Source organism: Thermobia domestica, chromosome 8, assembly GCF_964235325.1.
Source record: "Thermobia domestica chromosome 8, izTheDome1.hap1.1, whole genome shotgun sequence".
Lineage (NCBI taxonomy): Eukaryota > Metazoa > Arthropoda > Insecta > Zygentoma > Lepismatidae > Thermobia > Thermobia domestica.
In genome coordinates, this window is record NC_137461.1 from 71,215,669 (window position 1) to 71,234,171 (window position 18,503).

Here is an 18,503-nt window from a genome sequence, read left to right on the forward strand (position 1 = left end):
AGGATACGTTCTATAAGTGATAATACTCTATCAACAATGAAATCTGTATGGAAATACTTTCAATATTATCCTCAAGTTTTGTTTGGGACGAGCGTAGTAGTTTAAAATTTATCCGCTAGGGTCTGTTGTTAGTGTTCAGCGCGAGTTCCGCACAAAATTTCATAAAGATCCACCATCAAAGAACTCCATACGTAAGTGGTATGACAAATTCAACAGAACGGGATGCATTTGTAAAGATAAAGATATCATATAATACAATTTGGTTATTTCTTCTTCCTCTTTCTCTCTCTCTTTTTATATATGTACGTATATATAGTATATAATTTTCAAATCAACTTAGTCCTCTATCATCCACTAAGATTTAATAATTAGAAGCCAAAGAAGTGCGGCATTAGATATTCGTGGGTGTGTATATTGATCAAACACTTATCTTCCATTGATTTATTTATTTATTTATTTTCAGCATATTGGACTGTATGGCGAGGGAACCTCCGTGGTCAGAAGGTGACATATGCTTAGAATGCGGAGTGAAATTTGGCATTACTGTCAGGAAACATCACTGGTAAGATTACTAAAGGATCCAACTATTCTATTAAGTTTGTTTTAATGTATCTTGTCTTGATAATGATATTCTTGTGAAAGACATGAAAGACAGAGGAATCAAAAAGCCAGAAATTGATTATTTTTTAAATATTGTTTAATTCAGTGTTAGACATACTTTTCTAATTTAAAAAAAAAAAAACGAACAAAGGCTATCACAGGAAGTTATTGGTAACTGGTAATGCAGTGGTTCCCAACCTTTTTTGATTGATACTCATTTTATTGAACACCCACGACTTTGCGACACGTTTTATTATTATTATTATTATTATTATTAATAATAATAATGATGATGATGATGATGATGATGATGAAGAAGAAGAAGAAGTAGTAGTAGTAGTAGTAGTAGTAGTAGTAGTAGTAGTAGTAGTAGTAGTAGTAGTAGTAGTAGTAGTAGTAGTAGTAGTAGTAGTAGTAGTAGTAGTAGTAGTAGTAGTAGTAGTAGTAGTAGTAGTAGTAGTAGTAGTAGTAGTAGTAGTAGTAGTAGTAGTAGTAGTAGTAGTAGTAGTAGTAGTAGTAGTAGTAGTAGTAGTAGTAGTAGTAGTAGTAGTAGTAGTAGTAGTAGTAGTAGTAGTAGTAGTAGTAGTAGTAGTAGTAGTAGTAGTAGTAGTAGTAGTAGTAGTAGTAGTAGTAGTAGTAGTAAGACAATGTAAAACCTTAAAGTAGTAACTGTCTAGTACTGAGCATTGTTGCTGCCGCAGGAGGCGTTCATCGGCACACAGTCTGTCTCGAAATTGTTTGTAACTAATTACTAAATGCTTCACAATTTTTAAATTCTAAAATAACCTAACACACCGCTTGGGAACCACTGGTGTTACGGACATCAAGAAAAATTATGATATTTAAAGAGATGTTTGATGATTCAGTGATATTAGAAGGAAATCCGTAACGCAAGTCGCAAAAGAAGGGCTACATATGCCATGCTGTATATGTTCTCCACAGTTAAGTTCTCGATCATAGAAGCAACACTATTTTCAAAAAATTATTTTCGGATGGATAGACAGGTGCCTGGAATTTCATAAAACGATTCTTTCATGTAGAGAAGAGTAAGTCGACCTGTTCGACAATATTCTGTGGAGCGATGATGATGTGTTGCATATAGATGGGTTCTTTAACAGCTCAACAGTCACCATTGAGCAGATATTCTCTAAAGACGAAACAGCCTGGTGCGTTATAACTTACGTATTCTTGTTGTCTATCTTCTAAAGAGATATGAATTCTAAACGTTGCTTGCAGATGCGCGATCTGATATTATTGCAAGATTATGCTTTCCTATATTTTGTCTAGTTTGTTAGAAGTTGTCTCAATGAAGATTTTTCAAGCCCTGCAGAATGGCTTGTGCGAGATCTAGCCCTCATCCCCAGTGATTGTTTCCTATGGTGATTGGTAAACCATTCGTGAAGTCATATCAGTGTAGTCATCGCTAAAAGAAAATAACATGTCATACATACAGAGTGTTCGAGGAGTTCCCGTATCGCTAGGTTTGAACATTACAAAGAACAATGTCAGTGTGATTTTAGTTAAGGTGCTGGTAACACTGGTTTCATTATCAGAGACAACACTGATACCTCTGCGTTCAAAGTCACGTGGAGCATTTCAGTTGTGAAGCCATGACTTATGTGATTTGTTGCAGTTACACAATTGAGGAACGATTAATGCCGTGTATGTGAGTGCACAAACGGCTGCACAGAACAGTGACACAGCTATTGACTGTGTTCAGAGATCGCTTTGGCAATGACCCCCTCGTAAAACAACTTTGCTTGATTGGAAAAAACGTAATTTGTCTTCGTGATTGGGAGGAACGTGCTTGCTTCATCAAACAGGCTGTGTAGTGCACGTAAAAAGACTCGTGAAGAAACGTTCTCCCGTCGCTTAACATGTCCTCGCACGTCCAGATCACTGGATAAATAGTTCATTTATGTCAGTACCATCTAGAGTATGCCGTAAATAAATAAACTATAATTACACTGACTTGCTTTGTGTGTGTGAAATGGGTACAGGGACTTTTCGGAAAGCCGGTACAAATTGTGTATATATAATACTTAAATTTTGTTTCATCGCACAGTATATCTGCTGATTTTTCTAAGGAAACCCGTAGAAGATATTTGAGGAGTATCCTGAAGATCTGGGAGCCTCGTAAATATATGAGAAATGACATACAGTACATGTTTGATTTCAGTTTGTGTATGGAAATACGAAATTTTAAAATTAGAGAGTTTACTTCCCTCTCATTGTGATACAAATTCAGAAATCAGAAACACTATAAGGCTAGATTTATACTATTTCAAATATTACAATCGGACATTTATCCTTAGGGACATAGAGTGGCTTAAGTCCTTTTTTCACACTATCTTCGTATTTTCTTTTTTTACCAGTGGTAGAATGTGAAGATCGTGTTGTGAAAGGTCTTAAGCCACTGTGTGCTCCTGAAGATGAGTGTCTGATTGTAACACTCGAAATATTGGAAGAAAATCGTCCGAGGAATATGAATACGTGAGTAACTTGAAATATTGTGTTCCATACGCTTGGTAAGTGGAATTATACTATCTGTTCCGACAGTAGTACAGCAGATAAAAGGAATATTCATGAGAAGAATGCCCCCAACCTACCAGTTACTTGTGGGACACGCTAATTATAAATACTTGCTTTTAAAAGCATGGGAAAATGTTTTTCCTGATACTCTACGTGTCTCAACGACTTTCCGCTGACACTTCACCAGGCAAAGAAAAGTAAAAAATATTAAAGAGCAGTAATTGAAAAACGTTATATTATTTTTACCTTGTTTTGTTTTGTGAAATGAGTTCTCAGGACATACATTAGGCTTACTTGTCGATTTAATTCGAGCAGTGTATTTATGTTTAAAAAAAAAAAAAAAAAAGTATTTATAAAAATATAACACCTAAAAAGATGGGGTAGCAGCCCCAAATGTGGCGTGCAGAAAGCCCATATACAAATGTGAAATAAAACGTACAGTTATGGCTTTGTGCGATTTGTAACAGCGTCGAGAGAGTAGCAGAAGGTCTCGAAGTGAGCAGTGCGTGAATCCATCATGCGCGTCTAAAACGGCTGCGACACGATGCTGCCTTGGATGTTTTTTTTTTTTTTTTTTTTTTTTTTTTCTGGTGTATCGCTAGCTGCGTCAGCTACACGTTGTCAAAAATCAACTGTAGCATGGGGAGGTCTCTGGTGTAAAAAGCGATCTGCGGACTAGACATGTCGATTGGCAAGAAATCAGGTAAACACTCTGGCCAAGAAAGTACTGGAACATCATGTGGCTTTGTGTTGCACATGTGTTTCCTGTTTTAAGAAACGTCTTATGCATGACCTGCAATAGAGGGACCACAACCGGATCCAACATCTCATCGATGAACCAGTCACACCCAAACGCGAGCAAGTATGGAATCAAATGGTACCCTATAGCATAATGTCCCGTACCGGACCGATATAGCGATGCAGAATGGACGCATCTCCCAGCCTGTTGCCACGGTACCGAATCACTTTGGTTGCATACGGAGCAACACAGCAACCAATGTTGAGGAAGAATACTGAACCATTGCTTTTTGGTTTGCCTCTGATTGATGTTCTTAAAAGGTGTGGCTAGGGTGCACATGATACTGTCGTGGAGCTAGTCCGTAATTGTACTGTCCTTCCATCCTCTGCATAACACTGCAAGATCTGGGGTCAATTCGATGCCTTGGTTGGTTGATTTATAGAGTTTAGTGTCTCGTTGACCACCGCGGCTTTATGAGACGTGGATCTACACCTTAACTTGGAATCTAAACCAAACCCCTTCTGGAAACCGAACCCGGACCTCCTGCGCTAATTTTGAATTAACATTATCGTCTATGGAAAAGGTACAAAAATAGGCATAACTTACCAAAAAAAAAAAAAAAAAAATTGCGCGTTTTTATTATGTATTTCAGTAGTACTTAGTAAGACATTAAAATGAGCATACACTCATCTTGGGGAAGTGTGTCATTGGCGAGCTATGATCAATCAAATTATAAGGTTTAGACTCTATTTTTAGTATGACTTAAACTTGTCTCACAAACAAAAGAACGTAGTAATTTGTATAAAAATAAGTTGATTATAACAAAAATTTAAGGTGCAGTCCAACTGCGCTGACCACTCGACCATCAGTTTTATGTGATAAACGGCATCTTATTAGGCTTTTGTGTTTAAAATAGCAGTTTGATCCAACTTTGATTGATCCTGCTCGCCAATGGTACATTTCCCTAAGGCACGTAAGGCTCATTTTAAAGGTCTTACGAAGTACTATTGAAATAACAGTGTGGTTTCAAAAAACAAGTTACGCCAATTTCTGTACTTTTCCCATAGAGACAATGTTAATTCGAAATTCAATTTTCTCACTTCTGTTTGAGGTTTGCACACTAATATAGTACTTTAACATATATGTTTCATTGGATTATCAGCTGGGGCATAGCCTGTGGGAAATGAGCCTCATGCTTTACACTAGATATAGCATATACAACACTTGATCGTTCTTTGCAGTACTCCAAATGACAAATAGATACGTGTTGTCATCTTTCCCTTAATTTAGAGACAGTATAGTGTAGTTTTCTTTAGCGCAAAAATAAAATGAAAGGCACTTAAACGATTAAAAAAAAAAAAAAAAAAAAAACACTGAAGAGAGAGAATCAGTCGTAAGAGCGTTGGACCATGTTTCAGATTGGACCGCGAATCTGAGCACTAGAAGATCCTTTGTATTGTGATATATATAGTTGCTTTTTAGTAAATAGTGTGTCTAGCATGCGTGCTTCTGGATTACAATTTATAGGGTGGTCCAAAAGTGTGCGAACACCCAAATAAAATTGGAGAAGTGTAGAAAATACGAAATCAAAGCCTGTGAGTGCGTTATAAGAGAGGGTGCAAACATGACAGGGCACGTGACGGGCTAAATGGCCTTAGATGCCGAAAGCCCAGAAATCTAAAATCCATCAAATTCTGGTAACACATGCTTTTAGAAAGATACCAGTGAAATTATTGTTGCTTTATCTTTATTCGTAAAATGATCAGCTTCTGTTCCTCTATAATGTTAGTATAGACACACCTAAAGAAAATTGAAATGGTATAGAAATTACGAAATCAAAGCCTGTGGGTGAGGGGCAAACGTGGCAAGACATGATATTTGCTAGACAATAGTAAAATACTCGTACTTTTGATTCGTTAAAGATTATCTTGCGTGCAATCTTTATTTTCCAGTCATTCGCTAAAAGTACGTACTTTTAATTTTATTTCTAGTTGCTATATTTGTATTCCAGAATGAATAATTAGTATATTTACAAGTAAATAAATTTAAGAGAGAAAAGTAATAAATAAATAAATAAATAAATAAATAGAATTACAAAGTACGTACTTCTAGTCTGTAACTACAATACTTTTCTGGAATGTGATAAAATAGAATGAGGTAATCAGAAAGTATTATTTGTACTTCTACTTCCACTTCTAATATCTAACATTGTTTTTAGATCGTATTTGTTGACGAAAATACAACATATCTCATGAAATTTTCATAAGGAATGTTCTCACTTTTATATGTAAGAATAGGTAGAATAAATAACTCATTTAAGGGGATCTTATACTTTTTATCACTGGCTTCTCAATCCCCATAAAATAACATGTAAATTTTTACTTCTTAAATAACTAACGAAATATGGTAGTCAACAAGTTAAAATTTTCCATACGAATACGGTAAAATAATAGCAAATGGATGACGGTTTTAGTTTTACATTTAATGACGTAGATCAAGTGTAATGAAGATTTTTGGTAACATTGTAGTGAATTATATATTACACAGTGGGGAGAGATGGGGATGAAAGTTCGTTTGCTTCAATTTGGTGTTCATAAACAAATATCCTACTGGCGGAGGAAGGTTTTTTTTAAGTCTTTTGCCAGTGGGTGTGGTAGAACGCCGTGATGTGCCACTCTCATTTCCTTTGTTTCTTTCATTTTTGAAAATGCTACAAGTGGAAGAGCATGGCAAGTACAAAACAGATATTTTGAACTATTAGTTCATGCGATTTCATGTTCTACATTATATAATGCAAAAGTAAAAGCTCAGGTAGAGAACGTAAATTTTGAACTTACTAATAACGCTAGTTAGATAATTAATGATAGGCACAACTTCTCAAATAATCTAATATTATTGCATCGTGTTCTTTAATAAGCTCTTCGCTTTAGCCAGTCCATAACTGTTTCGTATTCCTGAATAAAAAATACCTTAACACTTAAAACTATTTCCAAACTCAGCCACTTATGGGTCACAATAGACCTAAAATAACAGCCACATCTGGCTCATTTTCACCAACAGTTTATCCATTATCAACATGAACATAGTTACGCCCTTCAATTGTTCTTGACACGAATTAACACTTTTTCCGATAAACACGAAAATAACACCTTGTCCGATATAATCGAACTAAAGCCAGTATACACTAACTACAACCCCAAGAGATATGAGAGAGAAAGTATACTGATCATAGAGGAAAAATATTGAATTAGAAAAAAATATAGAGTTTTCAACGGATATACACGTTTCATGGCTTACATATTCCGGAAAAATGATTTTTGGATATCAATTCGTCCCGATGTATGTACACTCGCTTATAGATCATACCTTCACCGTATTTTAACCGGTTCTGATAAGGTTTTTCAGGAGTGGGAATGAATTTTCTTCTTACCCCAAAAATAAGGGTAGTTAACTGAAGGGAATAAAATTCAAAAATTGTAATTTTCTCGAAAACAGCTCTGACGATTTTATTTATATTTCATACATCAACATTTCAACATTTCATTAACAGTCCTGTACTATGGTATGTCATTGCTCTCGAGGGGAAAAAAAGTAGTTCATTCTCGGGGCTGTTATTTTGGAACAATTTTTTCATAAACTGCTCAGACGACTTTTTTCATATTTTACAAATAAATGATTTACTAATAACCTGACAATATGGCATAACTAATTTGTTCATATTACGTAATTCATAAATAGAATTCAGAATTACATATTAAATGGAATTTTTCGAATCCATTGAATTTCTGAAAGAATATAATTATTCCCGGGATGAGATTTAATTTTTAAATATTGACTTTAACATTACGTTATACACTTCACCTCTGATGCAAGTAGAGGGCTTCTAAAAGGACGAAGAGTGTTGTTTTTCTTAATTTTCCTTCGAGAATATTTTAGATATTACAGTTACAGTATTTCATCAGTCGAAAACAAAAGAGCTTGCTTTTAATAATTTGCTATAATCCAACTTAAATTTTATAGTATACTCAGATGGAATTTTGTTAAATCTATCTGAAGCATTGTTTTCAACCCTTGGGGACTCGGACGCATATAGATCGGTAAAGTTACTGTACTGTTACGATTAATCTGATTTACAAGGGATAGATAAAAAATAATGGCAACATTGTTATAATTCGTACCTGGTTTTAAGTACGGATGAACAATTGTTACATTCCTTCAGTGTAATCGGCTTCCATCTCTATCACCTTTTGTCACACGTGTGGAAGGCGTCGTACACCATCAGCGGATCCATCTTTGTAGATTTCACGCAGGGACTGCCATATGGCACAAACGATGCTTCTCTTGTCATAGTGCTTCTCGTGAATTGGTTATTTCATTTGGCAGAAAGATCGTAATGGCACGGTCTCATATCTGGCGAATATGGCGAATGTTACAATATCTCCCACTGACGCAGGAGCTCCATGACAGTGGTAGCAGTGGCGTCATTTAGGGGGGCAGGGGGGCATTTGACCGCCCTGAGTTTGAGATTTATATAGATTTTATCAATAGAACAGTAGTAAGTCAGTGAAAAACGCGAAATTTTACTTATATCAAGGGGTCTTGCCTCCCTCCCCCAAAGCCAAATCTGAAATGACGCTACTGAGTGCTGGCCGTGTAACACTGTGCATTGTCATGAAGAATGATGGGAGCCTGTGTTGAACGTGAAGTCACTTTCAGGAGAGCCAGGACGAAAGTGTTGTCGCAAGAAGTTGCAACCTGTAATACTTCTCTCCTTGACGTATAACATGGTACATAATAGCCCCATGAATATCATAAGCCATTATGAACTTCACTACACCAATACCGTGTGCAGGGCGCACGTTCTTCGGGCGAGGAGAACCAGGGTGTTCCCATTCAGTAGATTGCCGCTTGAACCGTGGTTCGTACCATCGTACCCGGTTTCATCCATAGTGACAGTCCTTCCAGGCAGGTCTTCACCCTCCGTGTGATAGGGTTTAGCAATTCCTGTGCAAGTGCATAGCGATGTTATTGTGCTCACACGTGGTCCATCGGTGATCCTCGTGCAGCAGATAGGCAAGGAGCAGGATTGTGTTGTTGTCAGTTGATGGTCGTTCCGGTTCGACTGGCGATCTTGAATGGCTGTATAACCATATGCTTCTCAAATTCCCTGAAAACATTGTTGTGTACTGCACCCACGTGCGATTTTCATCTTGATCCACGTAGGTTGTTCGTCTTTCCGAAACATTTGTTCCACTTTTCTCCTGTACTTTGTGGCACTGCAATTTTTGACTGAATACCACAGAGCCGTTACCACAGAGCATACTTCATCGTCTCACATTCTCTTATCATCTACGGAACTCTTGTGGTGCTCAGATGTACCTCTTTGAAGTGAGAACATTGTTACTACTCCTTTTAATCCAACTTACAAATGTTTTCTACAAGTGGGCTATTCTTTCCATGTGTACTTGTTTAAAGCAAAACAACAGACGAGGAACATTCAAAAGAAACTTTATTTAGTTTTTGCTTTTCTGGTCTGCAAACCATTTCTTTATTCGATTTTGCCGAATCACAAATAGCAGTTTGAAAACTGTGACGTCACGTTCTCATGAACGAAATTCAACTTTTGCCACCGATTTTACAGAATCTTTACATTGTTCATCTAATAAGTAAGAAATATGCATATATCTTCTTTTGCCGCCGTCTTTGTTTTGAATGTTTGTTTCCCTAATAGGTAAAGAGCGTTTTACGCGTGAATCAACAAGTTCTGGGAGTGAGCATTTCATATTCAATTGACTAAGTTTATCAGTAATTTTAGAAATGAATTCTCTCTCTCTTCTCGGGGTACTCCAGTTTCCGCCCCACCCCACATTCTTATTCCACCAATTATTTCATTATCATCCTCTTGCCTTAATCACCCGTCTTCCTTAGCATAAAGGGTGTAACATGAGACGTTAAACTGAAAGATTCCACTTAATTGTTTGTATTACTTGTTTGTGTGCGGGAATATAAACTACAAGATCACATCTGAGGCCTATTTCTTAAAACTACTAGTTTGTAATATCTCAGTGTGCAACTTTTCAAAATCAAAAGTTTTACAATTGCACATACCATAAAATCATGACAAAATGGATATCAGTATTTAGAAATGGCTTTTACTATAATTCTAATTTTTCTGCTTCATGATATTTTGCGACTTATAAAAATATATTAGAAGACTAGTAAGTTTGAGAAATAGTCCCCTTTGACATTACAATTGTGTTTGAATTTGATTTAAAAAAAAAACTGTTTTAAGGAATAAAGAAATTTCCATCTTGCTACGCTATAGTGGAAATGTTTTGAAGCGCGTAAATGCATCAGTAATTCATTCACAACACAAACAAACGCTCATAGCACGGAATTCTAGTGTTCCAAGGTTGCTCTGAAAATGCAAGGGTCAAACTACTCCTCTTTTTAGTCCACAGGGATTCTTTCGGCGTAAAAGCACCAAAAGTTATGGGAAAGGAATAGGAAAGATTTGTTCAAAATTGAGGTTTAAAGATTTATTATTATTATTTTTGTTTGTTTGTTTTCCTTTGTTCCACGAAATATTTTGTTGATACTCTGTCACACGATCTTCAGAAAAAACAAGTTCAGATAGTAGCCGTTGTAAAATTAACTTCAGTAAAATAGAGGTGATAGAGGCTACGCGGGAGCAGGAAAATTCGGTGTAGGAAATTTCGGTGTAGGAAAATTCGTTGTAGGAAAATTCGGTGTACAGAAAATTCGGTGTACGGAAAACTCGGTGTGGGGAATGTTCGGTGTAAAGAAAGATTCGTTGTAGTAGACCGTAGGATTTATTGAAAACTCAATTTTGAGGATAAATGAGCATATTAGTTTTAAGTTCAAACTTTGTATAGAACGTACTTTTACTGTCTACTATACCAAATTTTGAAAAATTGTGATCGTGAAATAATTTGAATTCTAGATTTCGACGGATTTTAACATTTCATGGCCCTTACATGACGAGATTTTTTTTTATGTCCGTTCTTGTGACAGCGAAGCGACCATCGCTACCAATCGACATTTTATTTAAAACTTAAGTTTTTATGCTGTTTTGGAAGATGTCTCCTAGACTTTTCTACTTCCAAAGAAAAAAAAAAAATGTAGGTTACTAGACGGGTAAAGTTGAAAATTGTAGATTTTTCAAAAATGTTCTGACGATTTTATGTCTATTTTATAAATAAATATTTAAATCTAAATTCTTCAAAAACGACATAGTTTATTTATGTTACTCTAAGGTGTAAAAATAAATGCCTCAACTAAAGTATCTACGCCTGATTGAAGAAGAAGTCAATAAGGAGTCAATAGGGTTGCAGTACTTGTTCACCTTAACTTAAGGCAAACAAACTAAAGTGTCTGATTGGAAAAGAAGTAAACTATTTGTACAAATATTATCTGATAAAACCATCCTGCTTTATATTGCCCTTTCCACTAAGACTTTTTTGATCAATATATTTTTGCATCTTACATATGTATATATGCAGATGTTCAAAACTCACGAATTCATTTGGCTCTAGAATTTCTAACTGAAGTCTGGTTTTCATGCGGTTTGTTGCAAATCATCAAGGAAGGATGGGAGATTTATGGGACTATGTTTACTGGTTTAAATTCTTCCGGGGTAATATCGAGCAGGCCGTAAGAAAAACAGCAAATATTCGCCGTTCTACGTTACAGTTCGAATGAGATATTGGATATTTGAAGCGAAATTGAAGAATACAAATTAAGTGTTAGTTAAATGAAATGAAATCTTTAAGTTTTACGTCCCACGGTTATGCCGGTTAGGCTAAAGGAGACGGTGATGATGAGAATTGAGTGAAATGATGGAATGAAGAAAGTGGGATGAAACGGGAAAACCCCGAGAAAACCCAAGAGCACGGTGTGTATCCACCACAAAGTCCACACGGCGCGATCTGGGATCGAACCAGGGACTCCAAGCATCGGAGGTGAACGCTCTACCATTGAGCCACCACGCCCCCCAAAATTAAGTGTTAGTGGTAACACACATAAATCACATGTTGAATAGCCGGTTTCCCGCTACAAACGACAGAGGGATTTCTTGGGTGACTTAAAAGAGTCGGTAACTGACGTCTTCCACAACATCCGCCAGCGGGGTCCGATACTTTCCTGCCAAACTCAGAAGCGATCCTGTTTCCTGCAATTTATTCACTAGCGACCATATTATATTCCTGTTTGTGGCAGAACGTGAGGCAAAGTTGCATGTAAATGCCCTTTGCGTAGCAACAACAGACCCCGGTCTCCAAAATCTTTTTAACGATAAAATCACGTTGCTCCAAAGAGTACATTATTGTAACTGTGTCCTGATTATATTGGTACAGTAGCACAGCATTATTCTCAATACAACGGCCCAGTTTTCTGTTTCTTATTGACCGTCGCGAGGTTGCCATCTAACGAAGAAACTCAAATCTCCACACCGCACCTCACCTAATTCCAATTCGGTACAGTGGCGAATATTTGCTGCTTTTCTAGAGGCGTGGCCGACATTACCCCAAATGAATTTAAACCACTAAACATAGTTCCATAAATCTTCCAACGTTCCTTGATCATTTGCCACAAACCGCATGAAAATCGGACTTCAGTTAGAAATTCTAGACCCAAATGAAATCCATGAGTTTTAAAAGAATCACCTTGTATATGTTCTATGATGTACTATATAGGAAAGGTATTTTTAGTTGTTCCAATAACTATTCTCTGAACTTGTAATTGTTTTATTTCTGACGAGAATGTCAGCTTCATTGTGTGATGAAAAGTAGTTTATAGTAATATCCCGCAAAAGACATGCAAGAGGTATTCGACTCAAGGCAGAAAAATAAATTTGCTTTTCTTGAAATAGGTAATAAAATTTTATTCGTTACATTATATGATTTTCGTTTTCACAATATGAAATGTCGTAAATTATCGTAAGTGGTAATATTCATTATGTATTACACCGAATCTACCGTACACCAAAATTTCCCCACACCGAGTTTTCCGTACACCGAATTTTCTGTACACCGAATTTTCCTACACCGAGTTTTCTTACACCGAATTTTCTTACACCGAATTTTCCTACACCGAATTTTCCTAGACCCAGGCTACGCAAAACGTACCATGGTGTAGGAAAACAGCGGTGGGAGACGCGAGTGTCGTTTCTCAAATTGCGTCGAGGCATCCCTCCCCAGAAGATATTCTTAAAAAAAAATGTCACCTTTAGAAGTTTCTGAGGTCTGGAATTGACCTTCTACTCTTTACCTGTAGTAGTGATTACTTCATTATGGAAGTAAGCATTACAATCAGCTTATGTCATTACATGTAAAATTGAGACCGTCACCTAAATTGTGTTGCTCTTCGTCATTCAAAATAAAAATCGTAAATTTCTAAGTGTACGATTTTTGTAATAATATTTACGAATTAAATTTTGCATGTTATGAGAATTCTGAAGCTTCTGATGATGGGTAAACATCCCTGTAAGCTTTTACTCCCTTTCTTTTCTTTGTTCAGTGATAGCATGAAAATGTTGTTAGAATCAGTCCATTTCTTCAGGTTACATGAAAATTGTTGATACTGAGGTGAAACATATGCACCACTTGTTTCAAATGTGTTTTTATTGCAAATATTTCGTCTAATAGATTACATTATTTATATTGCAGCCGCCACTGTGGACGCATCCTTTGCCATAAGTGTTCCGACAAAGAAGTGCCAATTATAAAATTCAATCTGAACAAGCCAGTCCGTGTGTGTGACATCTGTTTCGATGTCCTTCAAATTGGCGGCCCAATGGCATAGAACAATAATAAAATTATGGTGAACAAGTTTGTAAACTATTGTGTATATACAATACGATATGGATTATATTTTCTATATATATATTTGTGTATATAAATATGTATATGTTTAATGTTTAAAACAAATAAATTTCTAATTTCTTACAGAAAACTGTATGTACACAGTATAGCAATTTGAAATCGAGACTGATATTTTTTCCTCAACATGTGGCAGAACAAAAGAGGAATATTACATAAGTAACTGATACAAAGCGCATTGATCTTGTCTGACAGTTAAGTGTGTAGGCGTGGTGAGTGTAGACAGGTGCTGCTAACCTGCGTTATTGAGTTCAACATGGAACAAAGAACAAACATCAAGTTCTGTGCGTGCCTGGGTTAGACTGTTACAGAAATTTATCAAATTTTACAAGTGTATGGAGTGACTTGTTTATTCCATGCGTGTGTCTTTGCACGGCACAAGTATTTTAGAGAGGGACGGGAGTTATTTGAAGACGACGAAACGTCCGGGTGCAGCAGAAGACAGGAATTGGTGGAGAAAGTGAGAACATAGATCATAGAAGTGCGGCATTGTGAATCCTTGCTGAGGAGTTCCACTTGAATAAAGGAACTGTGTGGCAAATAATAATCCAAGATCACAACAAGAGGAAGGTCTGTCACCGTTACGTGCCTCATTGCGTAACAAATGATCAACGAAGGGATAGGGTTGATCACTGCAAAGAACTGATTGCTGTCGCCAATAGAGACCTTAACTTCCTCCTGAATATCGTTACAGGAATTGAGACGTGGGTTTCTCAATATGAGCCGTCGACAAAACATCTGAGTGCAAGTCCCCTAACTCTCTACAAGCCAGACAACTCCGCCAGTCAAAATTAAGCCTTTCCTCATTCTTCTTCTTCTTCTTCTTCTTCTTCTTCTTCTTCTTTTTTTTTTTTTCTCGATGGTAAGGGCATTGTGCATAAGGAATTTATGCTTTCAGGGCAGACAGTTAATACCCCATTTTACCTTGAAGTATTGAAGCAGTTACTGCAACATATCACACGTGTGAGATCCGTCAGAAGTGTCTGCAATAATCCAACTCACAAGGCGGTGATTGTGAAAGACTTTTTGTCTTAAAAGTGGATCTGTGTGGTTCCATCCCCCATATTCACCAGGTCTGTCCTCGTGCAATTATTTTCTGTTTCCTAAACTCAAGTCTTCACTCAAAGATACGTACTTTGATGACGTAACGACCATCAAGAGGCTACGACAAAGGTTTTCAACAACATTACGCAAAAGAACTTCCAGGAATCCTTTTATGCACTGACGGCCAGGGCGCAACGATATATATATATAATATATGCAGAAGGGTCGTACTTTGAATGATCCAAGGTAATAGACTTTCTGTGTTCACTCTCCTTTTTTCTACAGCTCCGGTCTCGATTTCAAATTGCCGTAGAGTGTAATTTTTTAAAAATGCATTCCAATAGTTCTAGTGATAATATAAATCCTGCAGGGATTTCCTTAGTAGGATTAAGTATAAAGGAACACATATTGGGTTTCTACTTTGCATCGAAGCTGCACAGTACAAAAGTTGAAAGTAAACTTCATAAACCACATATCTCACTTATAGCCGTACCCCGTAAGATCCTCGTCCCTTTTAGTCAACAACATTCCATGAGGATGATTCATCTATGCCTGTGATCCAATCAATGCGTCAAGACCCCTATCTTGTTCTGCTGCAATCTTACTTTATAACAAATGAGTTTTGTTTCACAGTGTGAAACTACGGTAGGCTTTTACTGTGTATGTGACCACCAACGTCTACCACCACAATATAAGCGCTACTAAAAATCTGAATTTTATCAAGAGAAAGATCTGTAAGTTCGTGTGAACCAGATTTCCACAAGTTTAAAACAAGGTGTTTGGATTTTATTTGTGCACAGTTCCTTGTTGTTTAATTTTAAAATGATTACCGTGGGTATTAATGAGGCCAAGGCCAGAATAGCATGCTCTGGCCCGTACGCATGCTACTGCTTTCCCGAACTGCTTTCTTCCCATCATGAAGAAAAAAAGTGCAAAGTAATGTCAAATATATTTCTACTTACCGAATTTAAAGGTGCTATTGTCCGCATTGTTTTAATACATTCAGAAAATTGTATCTGCTGTGATCGTGCTAGATTTGGATTTCGAAAAGAGCAAAGTATGCTTTGATCTATAATGTAGAAACACCCACGTGAAAAGTTTCTAATAAAATAAATTATTTTATTCTGTAAATATAGGACTGCGGCAGGGAACTGAATTTTCCACCCCTAAACTGCATACCACCCTAGACTCCAGCCTACTCAGCTTAGGTGCTAATCCGTGCGTGAATACATTACAGCCATTAGCTTTGTGTGTGTGTGTGTGTGTGTGTATCCTCCATTAGTATGAAAACTAAGACATGAAACGTAATATGTTCACTTATTTTCAAGTTACGTTTTCCTTTCCAGTACGAAATCGATGGAACATGTACCCACCGAGCACAATGCATGGAAAGCCCTTTGCCGAACACATTTGTATTGGTTCCATCTTGTTTCCTTACACGAAACGAATTTTCATTTCCGATATGTATTATTTATTGTTCGTAATTTTCAAGCGACTGTGCTTATGGAATATGCAAATATTTTGTCTTTACACTTTTAATGGTGAACACGTCAGTAGGCATGCTCCGAAGACGATGCTAAATTGGGGAGGGCATCTATAGACGCGTTTAACTCCTCGGAAAGTCCATCTAGAAACGTAGTCTTTTGGATCTGTGCTCAGGATAGTTCTGTCATCCCCACATAACAAATAAACAAAAACACCTGAGGAGTAACTATTGAAAATAAGATTTCTATTAAAGGGTTAATTGTAATGGAAGATGCTTCAGTAACATAAAATCAGTCAATTAGTGCCAAAAACTGTTTGACACAATGTGACATCACCGAAATGGATTTTGTGCACTTGTGCTATATATTTTATGCACGATCGGATCAGCCTCTTATTTGTGGGCTCTGTTTACGCACAAACTATCCTAAGAGAGAAGAAAGTTTAAATTTCTCGCAAAGATTAAAGGCTCCACTGTATGAAATCCAATGATGAACATAACTGTCATTTGGGTCTTTTTTTTTTTTTTTTTTTTTTTAATTTCACTTTTATTCAAAGAAATATCGTGAGGGGGAAGAGTTTACAAATATTTCCCATAAATCTTTTCCTCTCGTGCGAAGAACGATTATTTTAGCTAGTATCTAATTCTAATTACCAATGGCTTACGGTCTCCTCTACAATTACAACCGTGTGGGGATTGCTATAGACAAAATGTGAAATGAAACTTCTAATTTTACGTCCCATGATTATGCCATTTAGACTAAAAGAGATGGATCATAAATGCAGAAGAGAGGCAATGAGAGAAATAATGGAATGAGAATGTGGGAGGAAACAAACTTCGAGAAAACCCACGGATATAAAAGACAAACAAACATTTAGCTTTATATTTAACATAAAATAACCTATTAATTACATTTAGATATTTATGATTTTAACCGATACCAATAATTGGTGTTCAGTCTCAGGAAAACTCAAGTATCAACGGACAATTGTTTATATATCTTGCTAATAGGTAAATACATGAAATCTTACGTGCGAACATAAGGGGTGTTTTAAGTAATTTGCGCCCCTAGGTAAACCATAAATTCAACACCTCTTTAAAAAAAAGTGTAAGTTTCGTTCTTACCCTGGTAAATTGTAAATTTTAGCAATTGTTTTATAGTAACTTCTTTACTACTGTATATATATTTGTGGTTGATTTACCAGTAATTGTTATATAGTTGCTCAAGGACATAAGAAATGTCAGTTTTAAAACTAGAAGCACATTTAATTAACACTCTTAAGTCTTAATAATCACACTTCAAAGCTAAATCTTAAAGTTTAAGTAATCTTTCTTCTCACGAAATCTTGCGTCTTGTCTTGTTTCTCAAAAATTCACAAATCAAACTAGCACAATATTACTAAGTCGTTCAAATAGTCTGCTGTTAACGTCGATCTTAAATAGTTTTCTCTCTTTTTAAAACAGAAAGATCGTTCATTAAGCACATTTGAAGCAGCTGTGCACAGGGACAACTGAAAGGCGATGTCAGCATTTGGATAGATTGATTCAAATCCACTCTCCCTAATCATTTTTCGAGAGACGTTTTCTTCATTGTAATTGTTTCATGTAACTTCTTTCCTATCCAGGTTTTCCTGTTTTTGTTGACAGTACTTGCACTGCTAGCCTAATTTATGTTTATGGATTTCAGATGAGTTTCAAAATGGACACATTCATCCACAAAGAATTCTTCTAAGTCTTTTGGGTAGTATTTTAAGAGCGTCTGTGGTTGAAGTATTACTACAGTTTTAACTCAAGAATATTCCTAAACATCCATAAACCTTCCAAAAATCATTTTCATAAGCTGCACAGCACCGGATATATTCTGTCTCCCAGTCTTGGGTAATTACTTGTAAAAATGTAACGCGTTACAAGTTACTGCACTTTCCCTTAAAATGTAACGCGTTACTTGGCGCAGAAAAGTAACTGTTACCCTACTTCGAAAGTAACGCGTTACCTTTAGTTCCGAAACTTTGAATATGTAAAATAATAATAATAATAATAATAAAATAAAAAAATCTTATTTCAATTTTCCGTACTACTATTATTATTATTATTATTATTATTATTATTATTATTATTATTATTATTATTATTATTATTATTACTTCACATTCTGATTTTCTCCAATCATCGTAAATGTTTAGGACTCTAGGTTGATAATAATAGC

At 36.2% G+C, this 18,503-nt stretch overlaps 1 protein-coding gene across 3 annotated transcripts in view; it reads left to right on the top strand.

The window, feature by feature from the left end:
- Positions 1–13,843, top strand: part of LOC145692985 (ankyrin repeat and FYVE domain-containing protein 1) — a 262,326-nt gene extending 248,483 nt beyond the window's left edge. For all 3 annotated transcript variants that reach the window (XM_081768611.1, XM_081768613.1, XM_081768612.1), the window contains exons 20-21: positions 464–562; positions 13,558–13,843. In XM_081768611.1, the coding sequence (XP_081624737.1) occupies positions 464–562; positions 13,558–13,693 (235 nt within the window). In that variant the 3' untranslated portion in view covers positions 13,694–13,843. The remainder of the gene's footprint in view (positions 1–463; positions 563–13,557) is intronic.
- The last annotated feature ends 4,660 nt before the right edge of the window (positions 13,844–18,503 follow it).